At 48.2% G+C, this 9,992-nt stretch overlaps 1 protein-coding gene across 5 annotated transcripts in view; it reads right to left on the bottom strand.

Moving 5' to 3' along the window:
• Window positions 1-7,140: 7,140 nt before the first annotated feature.
• PRR5L (proline rich 5 like) overlaps window positions 7,141-9,992 on the bottom strand; it is a 67,720-nt gene continuing 64,868 nt past the window's right edge. For all 5 annotated transcript variants that reach the window (XM_038179131.2, XM_072039036.1, XM_072039035.1 and 2 more), the window contains one exon: window positions 7,141-9,990. In XM_038179131.2, coding sequence (XP_038035059.1) covers window positions 9,608-9,990 — 383 coding nt within the window. In that variant the 3' untranslated portion in view covers window positions 7,141-9,607. The remainder of the gene's footprint in view (window positions 9,991-9,992) is intronic.

Here is a 9,992-nt window from a genome sequence, read left to right as displayed (position 1 = left end):
AATACAGCCCTGTGAAGCTGTTGCTGAAAACCTGGAGCCCTGCTCCCCTATCTTAGTTTTTTGGGGCTTCTGACTGAACCCATTTGTTCCATTCAAAGAAGCACTTGGGATTTGCAACTCTAAAAGGTTTAGGTTGTCAGGTGTCCCCCCTGCCTCAGATGGAATGGGGAAATTTCTCAAACTGTGAGAGGAGGAGGCAGTCAGTGAAAGAGGAAAATCATTTCCCTGGTAGCTTTAGACTAACCTCCAACGCATGAGCTACCTTTTCCTTTCAGTTTGTGCTCTGACTCATCTGAGCCAATGCAGCCCAGGAAGGTTCCTGAGATCAGTGGTTTTGTTTTAGTGGAGGAGGACAGCTGGAGCTGCTGCTTTCCTGCTCTTTTGTCACGACCAGATCTTAACTGCAGCTGAAAGTGAGCTGCTCGCTAATGTGACCGTGAATAATTATTTAGGTTGGCACACGGCCCTCTCCTCAGCCATTCTTCAAGAGCTGCAGCACAGGAAAGCCCTGGTCTACTCAAATTCCTAAAGATCCTTGAGACTGGTTGATAGTTTTTCTCTGAGCTACCAGCTGGTTTGACTGAGCTCAGCCAGATGCAGGCCTGTAATTAAATGAATTAATAGGCCATACGTATATTTTCTGGTGGCCTTTTTTGAGAGTCTTACTTAAAAATGAAAGGTCAAAGGCTCCAGGAGGGCAATGTTTAACGGGAGCAGTGTTTTGGCAGTTGGGAGGTGACAATTTCGGAAAAAAAAACCCACATTCTCTCACCTTATTAAAAGTAGAAGTGCTAGCTCGCTAAATACCTTGTGATGAACTGTCCAACATTTTTTCTTTCCTTATCCCTCCATACAGAAACCGGTTTCCACACAACTTACTTGCTATTTAATATGCTTTAAAAAAATAAAGCAGCAAGAGAAACCTTACCTTATCTCAGTTGATTTGCAGAGAAGTGTGTCTTTTGCAGAGTTCTGGCAGTTCTGCTGCAGACTCATGTTTATTCCTTCTTGGATTTCCTTTCTGCCTTCAGAAGAAAACATCCCTTTCTGGGACTGCCAGCACCAGCTCCGTAGCAGTAGGCGTGAGGGCACCAGGGTGCCTACAGTTTGTTCTGTTCCTAAACGTGAAGTGAGTGAGTGTGACTTGTCAAGCCCTAGAACAGTGTGCTATTGCTTAGACCTGTAATTTCCATGTTGGTATTCAGTCATGCATTCACTGTATTGTTTCATCCAAGATTTACCTTTGTTTCTGTTGATGCTTTTAAGAAAGGAGTAGTACCAGCTCCATGAATCGTGACTCTGCTAGCACTGCATCAAGGAACCAAGCTACTGCTAAGGAATAGTGGCACACGCAAGTTCTCCCAGTTTCCATATTACACCAGATGTGATAAACTTCACGTAACGTGAAGTTCAGACTTACTTCAGTAAGTGCCTCCGGTATGATTCACCTCCTAGAAACAGCTCCTTGGGCTAAAGCTGTGGATTCTTCATGCCAATACTCTTTGCAAAGGTGCATATGCCTGTCCTCATGCATCCTTCCAGTTTTAAAAAAGAAAAAAAAGTGAATTGATATTTAAAATTTAACTCAAGACAGTACAAGAAAATGGTGCCTTTGACAGGGAAGATTTAGCTGCTCTTAAATAGGTTTTAAAAATAAAACTGAGTTCTGTCTTTCCTCACAGATGAGCTGATTTGGGGCAGAAAGACCAGAACCATTTCAGACTATGACAGAAGCGAGCATGTGAATGCAAAGAAACCACACCATAACTTCTGCCTGTTTCTGATGCTAACAATATTCTCAGTCCAGCCATAGGCACAGATCGTCCCCAGGTCTGTCCCTCTGAGCCAGATCTGTGCGTCCCACACCATCACACATCCCTACCTGAATCAGAGAAGGTAAAACAGGGCTAAGTCCTCTTGATTCTTTTCCAGCACCTGCAGTGAAGTGCTTCACTGGAATTACGGAGTCAGACTGCTGGAGGGTATCAAAATGTATTTCAAAGATCCTGTGCCTAAATTTTCTCTCTTAATTTTAATCATTGTCACTGGACAAGGCTTGTTGCTCCTTGAAAAGATAGCTGAATAAAGCACCATCAGGCTGCATGAAGTGAGGATGATGCCAGTTACAGAGGCCACCTCAAGGAATGGAGCAATGAACAGGGTGCACAGACCTCACCCTCTCTCTGTTACTCCTGACATGAAAAGTTTTGTCTATTTACTACTACCTTTGCACCCGTTTTGGTCTAGGATTCCTACTGCAAAATTAAATTCAACTCCTGAAAGTCTGTGAATGCTAACAAAGAGTCAAAGTAATGAGGCCTTTTCAGAAAGAAGGTGTGCTGGCCTGCAAAGTTCACTGCCAAAACACAAGTACTTGTCCCAGGACAGAGAATCCCAGCTCACAAACAATTTTCTCCAGGATCTGGCAGGATGTAGCCTGCAAAACCATAAGCAGGTAACCTACACCCATCCCACTGTCCCTGCAGACAGCATGGCAGACAAATTCTAACAAAGTCGGAGCGGGGGGTCTTCCAGCACACCAAAACATCAACAGATCCAGCTGATGCTGAGTAGAAAACACACGTTACCAGTGAAGTAACCTGCCCTTGGTACGTCTTGACCACCATCATTCACACTAAATATCTGTCTCTTCAGAAGACTGCTTAAGCAGGCCTAATTTAAAAACACCTAAAACTTCCCTGACAAAAGAGATCATTTTCTCAGAAGTCATTTCCAGAATAGAAAGGGCTTGGTCATTGTCTAATTTGTCACAATTTCTCTAAATAGCCCAGAAAGATGGTATGACTCGATTTCCCCTCTCATTTAGGCCTCAAGGTCTGAGATGTGGAGTATTTTAGTTTGGTCTCAGCTGCAACAGCTTTTTGCAGCCTGGGGCCCATCATGCCAAATTTTTCTCATCAGCTGAGAGCTGTTAATTTAATTTAGCCCTGAAGATACAACTGCCAGCCCTTTCAGCCTGCTTCAGCTCATGGTGCTGATCGGCTTGAGCTGGCACTACAAGGCCGCGTGCCCGGCGTGTCACCACAGCACTGCCGGCCTACCCCGCAGACCCGCCAACCGCCATCACACCCCATCTCCTGACAGGACAAGCTGGCGCCCAGCGGGGAGATTTTTACTTTTGCTTGGGCAGAATGTCTTTACTGAGTTGAGTTTTTCCACACACAAAATCACCCTGATGTTTTTTTAATCCTCATCTCCTCCAACAAGCAGCGTCTCTTTGGGCTGTGGAAAAAAAAAAAAAAAGCCAGGAGGCCAGGCCCCTTTCCTGTGCCGTTTGATCCAGCAGCAGTGAGCTGCAGGCACCAGCACACCTCCGCTGCCACCAACATGTGCAAAACCCATCCCCAGCCCTGGATCTCCTGCACGGCCGGAGCCTGGGGCTGTGGGGGAGTGTTCGTTCTCCCAGATTTTCAGTGGATTAATTTCCTAACCCATTTCCTTCTCTAATTTCCCAGATGCTCTTTCTCTGAGCAGGCCCCAAGGCCATGGCTCATCCCTGAGCTGTGGTGGGAGGCACAGGAAGGGACAGCTGTGGATGACCGTTTCTGACACAAAGTGAGGCAGGAGCAGGGGTTTCCCCTCTGTTGTGTGCAGAGCTACCTGTGCCTGCTGCCGAGCTCCACCAAGTGCCCTTCAGCCGATCTGTTACAGCTGGTTTACCCCTCCATTTGCTTCTTCCCTTCAAGGCCATGAGGTATCCTTGTGTACCCTGCACGCTGAATCCCTGAGGGGGCCAATGGATAATTTCCTCTCACAACAGCGTCCCCCCACTGTCCAGGGACCCAAATAATAGGCCTCTCCCACCCAAGCTTTTCATAGTACATTTCTCACTGAGATTTTTGGGTAACAGCAAAGTTTGGGGTGGGGAGGAATCAGGCAGCAGCACTGTGTGACCCACTGTCACCCTGGCGCATTGCTGCCTCTGGGGAAGCTTACCAAGCCACAACATAATTATTTATCGTGATACGGCCGCAAAACCTCATGCCTGTGTATGCACAACCCCTGCAGCCCGCCACAAGCAGAGCTACTGGGGACCTTACCTCCTTCTGTCACAGCCCCAGCAGCCCTGGCCAACAGCTCCGGCTGGTCTGCGCTCAGGACCTGGGCATCCATCTCTGCCTCTCCAGCCTGCCGCCAGGTCTCAGGGAGAAAGACATCTCACGTTTAAGGCCCTCAGGAAAGACTGATAGCCAGCACCAGGCTGGACAGCATGGAGGAGCTCCATCTCCTATGAGCTATCAAAACATGTGTTGCTCAGCATGCGATAGCTGTCTGCCCTGCTATCTTCTGAAAAGAAACAGAGGACAGGGGAAAATCACAAGAAATCCCCCTCCTCTCTCGTCTGCCCAGCACTCACGCAAGTTTGTAAAGGAAAGTCATTCTGAATCCCCACGATTAAAAGTCCCAGATGCTCATCTGAGCTCCCATCTCCACCAAGGCAAAAACCAGGATTAGAGCAGGGTATTTCTCGTAAACACAATGCATATACACGTACCAGCTAAGGTGGACTTTTTGCACACACTTACTCCTTTTTTCCCCTCTGTCTTCATTCATGACCTGGACCTTCCTCATTCAACCTGGTGACACCCAGGTGTACTCAGACACAAATCTGAGTATGTGGGAGCTTTCCAGCTACATGTGCCATCAGTTCCCTCCTTCAGAACAGCCTCTCCCGCCTTTTCATTTGGAACCACACAGCAGATAAACGATAATTCATTGAGCTGCGATGAACCTGAAGAAAGGCAGCAGATAGCTCTTGTAATAGTGAAACTGCCCCTTTGAGACACACAAGAGTGAAGGGAGGACTTCTCCAAGAACCATCAATATAGGTTAGTCAATAGCTGTTCGGTGTGAAGTGGATTAAAAATCCACAGTGGAAGAGGGCTTGCTTACCAATAATGGTTATAAATCATCCTAAGAGTCATACAGCGAAGAGGATGTATGGCACCAATCTTGTGGTTTCTCACTGACATTTAATATACATAAACTCCATTACTTTCCAGCTAGTCCTGCTGCATCACTGACTTTAAGCCTGAGCATCTCATAACCAGCCTGTCTACTCTTTGAAGAGCCCAAGCAATCCTCACAGAACTCATGTTCTCAGGTTTAAAGAAAAAAAAGAAAACGAAAAAAAAAAAAGATTTTTCTTTCCAGTGATAATAGCAACTGCAGCAAACTTCTGGGTGTGAGCCAATGCAGCTGTCTTCATAAATATTTAGCTCAGAAAGAATGATTCGGTGACTCCAAGCAATTTGCCAATGTAACAGAGGTTGTTGCTATACAGTCCATAATAATTATTCCACAAGAATTATGAACTGGCTCTTGGCATAAATGGGAGTTAGCTCTGAAGCCTAATAACAGACGATTTAAAGAGCAGCTCCCTGAATATTGCTACAATTTACAGCTACTGCAAAGCTGCTCTGTACTGTGGTCTGAGTTCAGGGTAGATGAGACCCTTAAGCCATTGTTTTGGTTTGTTTTGGGCTTTTTAAAAGGTTTAATTTGCTTTTGCTGATTGAAAAGTCTGATGACCAAACAGTAATTAGGCTTCTACGTCACCTTGTGCTATGTCAGTTCTCTGTGAAAAATTAATCTAGCACTCTATTTTTTTACCTGCATGTATTTCTTCTTCCTTACCCTCTCCTGATACATCCTCCCATACGTGGAGGTGTCTCCTGCACACACGCACCCATATTCATGGCCCAGAGAGGGTGTTGGCCATATCCATCTAGGAACTATTGATTGACAACAATTGGTTTTCAATTCATTTATTTCCTCACTGTAATCGCTGTTTCTTTTTATCATTTGGACTTGACAAACACAGCCCAAACTAGTCATACACCCTGAGCTACCACTCCTGTGCTTGGAACAGCTCTCACCAGACCTGGAGAAGAGCTTGGGGCAGGCTGCATCCCCTGGAGGGGGTCTAACTATCCCAGGGAGGAGTAACCTGACACAACAATTGTACAGCACACTTTCTTAGCTGGGAACAGCGACTGGATGTAGCTCACACAGGTGCTCAAGGTATCTTAGGGTATATTCTATAGGCAAGGAAGGACCGGCAGCCACTTTAAATGAAGAGCACAATTCACAACGACATTGCTATGGAGGTTGGTGTTTGTGAGAGGGAAGGCAGCTGGCTGTGGGTGAGCCCCCAGCCTTGGTACAAGGCGCACAGCTCTCTCACAACAGGGTGGTTTGCCACAAAGGGCAGGCTCATGGGAACGTGTACGTTCCCATCTCCCCGCAAACATTGTTGAAACAGGCTGCTCACCAAAACACATGGAGGATTCACAAGTCTGTGGGGAAGGGGCTGGCTCGTGGCTCACCTGCTTTGCTGTTCCCAGCCCTAGGTGGGCACTGGGGCTTGTTTGTAAAGGAAATGGCAGCCTGTGGCTCCGAGATTGCTGCCCAGCCAGCTGGGGGCTGAAGAAGCTCTGCTTGATGGCCATAAATCATGCTGCTTGCATGTCAGGCAGGGGGAGAGGCTGGTTATACTGGGAACAGCCTTCTGCTGAGGTCCTCTCAGTAAGTGTCTGACAGAGTCTCATGGACATAGAGAATGAATCACTTACCTTAGGAAGAGAAGGCAGCAGGGGCTCACACTGACAGAAGGAAGATTCAGTGAGATAGGAAGTAACTTAATCTAGATACGTGTCTAAGTAGAAAATAACACACAGGCATTTGGAAGTGGTGAGAGAAATCCCTTCTTCCCATCCTGACAGCTTATTCAGGAAGTTTCCTAAAGTGGATGAACACAGGACAGCAGAGATCTGCCCTGCACCCTAGCCGTGAGTTGAGAGGAGGTGCAATGCCAGAGTAGATAACTGTGTGCAAAATGAAAGTTTTTCTCGTGCTGCACTCACCCAGGGGCAGGCTCTGCTCTTGGCTTCCAGGGGCTTGGCCTCAGCAGGCTGCGATCATCCTCACCAGAGCGCAGGGCGCCGAGCTGCCCCTCAGTCTTCCCCAGTGGTCCTTTGGTGCCAGCCTTCTGCCACCATCACGGAGCCTTTCCAAAGGCTTCCAGGTGCACCCAGTCTGCTGGTAACAGGTAGGTGCCGGCAAAGGCTTGTGCCTCCCACGTGCCTGTAGAAGCAGTGCTCAGGACCAGACCCTCAGTGTTGTTTATAGAACAAGTTTCGTTTACTTCAATTTACAAAGGAAAGCCACCAGCTTTAATTTTCCCTAAAAATCAAAACAACTGGGGAAGTGCATGATTCAGAGTGGCTCGGTGCAAATTTTTGCGAAACAACAGGTACAAAATCAAAATAACTCAAATTACACATACATGTACAATAAAAGAAATTCAAGTTAAAACCAGGACTGGATTCCTATTAGCCCTAGAGATGATCCAAGAGTATGGCAGGAAATAAATAAATCATTCTTATTTTCATCATAAAAGAGGGCGCTGCTCACTTATCCGAACGGTTTGGGTATTTACAGAAGGGGAAGGAGAGGAGAAGCAAAGAGAAGACAAGCATTTGTAGGAATGAACTGAAATGCTGCGAGGATGCCACTTCCCCACGTGGCCCCCCACAGCTAAGAGACAACATCAAATAAGTTGGCCTGATCAGTCCAGTTCAGAAACAGGAAGTTGCACCTAGAATCCCCCTAAAGGAAAGGCTGGTTACAGCCACGTCTTCCTGCACCCCCAAAATGTGTGCGCTCCTCCTAGGAGGCAGGCAGCTCGGCTGAATCTCTGTCCTTCAGCATGTCGGCACAGCTGGCGGTCAGAGTGCTGCGTTTCCACAGAGGCCAGTAGCGAGGGTGCCGTAGGTGACTGCAGAAAAACGCAGGCCCGGGCAAGTATCTCAAGGCTTGCAAACCACAGGAAGCAAAGCAACACCTTTATTTATCAGTGCGAGCTGATGCTCAGCGACACTTTGCTATTTCAGATGCTTTGTTACAAAATAATCACCTGCTTGTGTTTTGCTGCATGTGCTCCTGAGGCCAGTTCCTGACGGGTCTGAGCTGTCCTTTTGATCTTGAGGTCTCTTTCAACCTAGAAATTCTGTGATTCTGTGATTCAGTGCAGCAGAGGTGCTTAATGCCCACCAGCAGCAGGGCAAACTCTAACTGATGGCATAGCGTGCGAAAAAGAAACATCCTGAAGGCTCTCCACCTAACCTTCTGTTTCCTTGTCAGGATAGATTTATGCGCAGTCAGTAGCACAGGGACTGGTTTCTAGTGGCACTGGTGTTATGTCCATATTTTTTAATGGGATTTGACGTTTAAGGCAGCGTTTCAGTTCACCTCTAAGCCCGTAATTACACTTGCAGATCTGCTTAGCAAGACATCAGCAGAGCATCCTGGGGGACTGCTCGAACAGATCGGGTCTGTTCCCACAGAAGCAGCGTGTGAGCGCCGAGTGGGGCTACACAGCAGGCACTGCGGGCTGCAGCGCCTGGCACACACAGACACTGCCAAGCTGGACCCACTCCTGATCCTCAGAACAAAACCAGAAACAAAGGCTGCAAACAGCCCTCGCTTTACCTTCAGAGACAGGCTGCACTGAGCCAGACACCACTGGAGGTCAGAAGCACTTCACGAATGGCCTACAGAGACGGGCTCCTCTCTGCACCCCGCTGGTTGTCTTCGGTCTCACCAAATCTGCACGTGGCGGGAGCAGCAGCGCAGCCAAGGATGAAATCCTGCACGTCACCTTCTGGGCTGGAACCGGGACGGCCCAGCCTGGAGAGCCTTCAGTTCTCTCCCACACCAGGAGTGCAGACACTGCTGAGCACTGCCTTTCTGAAGGGATCCGTTTAGGTTTTTCCTTTCATTGCAGCCCTACCACTGCCAAAATTTGGAGAGAAAATTAATGCCAAGTGCCAGGATGCTCAGGACTGTATTTTGTCCCTAATTTACACCTCCCTCCTTTGCATCCAATTTACACCAGCACCCCCCAAAGACATTACTGGAACTAAAAATACATTTGAAGTGCTCGTCTGAGATGCCACGTATATTCACTTCTGTTCAGGTACGGGGGGAAAAAATCTGGTTTCTTCAGATTTGGACTTGAAACCCATGCCCATGGGAGGCAAGCAAAGGATCTCCTTCTCTCAAAAGCCGTCTGAGCAGACCTTACTGCAAGACACAAGTTGTTTCACCCCTGAGATCAACTTAAAAAAAAAAATGCAGTCCTCAGCCATTCCCACTCCAGTGCCAGAAGCAGCCAGAGCATTCAGCATGGGGCTTTCTACTGCAGGAGCAAAGAGCAAACAGGTAGCATGAAACCAGGAAAGACAGAGAAAAGCAGAAAGGGGCTAACTTATATCATACCAGGGAAACAGAAGGAAACCTGAGCTCAGGAGGTTTGGGCTAGTACAGAACAAAAGCTTATATAAAGTAGGCTGCAATGCTCAGCTTTGCAGCCCTCAGTGCTCGTTCGGGAGCAGGCTGGTACCTCTGTCAACAACGATCACAGACAGGAAAGAAAAACAAATCGAGCATTCCCAAACAGACATTAGGTCCCACGAGGCCGTTTCAATGACAGGAGCAAACACAAGTTTTCCTCTTTCCCCAGCAGGGACAAGACTGTTTGTCCAGCTTAGTGCACGCAGTCCTCCTCTCCTCAGCCAGACTTCTAGCTGACCGAGGTGCAGTTCAGCTCTGCAGAGTCCTGCCTCCCTGCGGCCATGACCGCCTCAGGCCCGTCAGCAATACTGGGCTCGCTGGAGCACTGCCTGTGGCTGAAGCTAGGCTGCAGGAGGAGGCATTTGTCGCTGCTGTCTGACTCCTCGATCACCATCCCCGTGTGCATCATGGAGGCCATCGCCAGGAGCTGAATATCCGAGTGAGCGTTGGCGACGGTGTGGCGCCGGATGCTGCCGCATTTCTCCAGGTAAGCCTCCCCCTCCTGCTCTGTCAGCGGCGTCAGGGCCATCTCGCTGGGCTGCCGACTCGTCACCAGGTGAGACGAATAGCTCAGCGCGCCAGCCTTGGGACGGGACCTGGAGTAGCGCCGCTCT

Source organism: Anas platyrhynchos, chromosome 5, assembly GCF_047663525.1.
Source record: "Anas platyrhynchos isolate ZD024472 breed Pekin duck chromosome 5, IASCAAS_PekinDuck_T2T, whole genome shotgun sequence".
Taxonomy (NCBI): Eukaryota; Metazoa; Chordata; class Aves; order Anseriformes; family Anatidae; genus Anas; species Anas platyrhynchos.
This window is presented reverse-complemented; position numbering and strand designations above follow the sequence as displayed.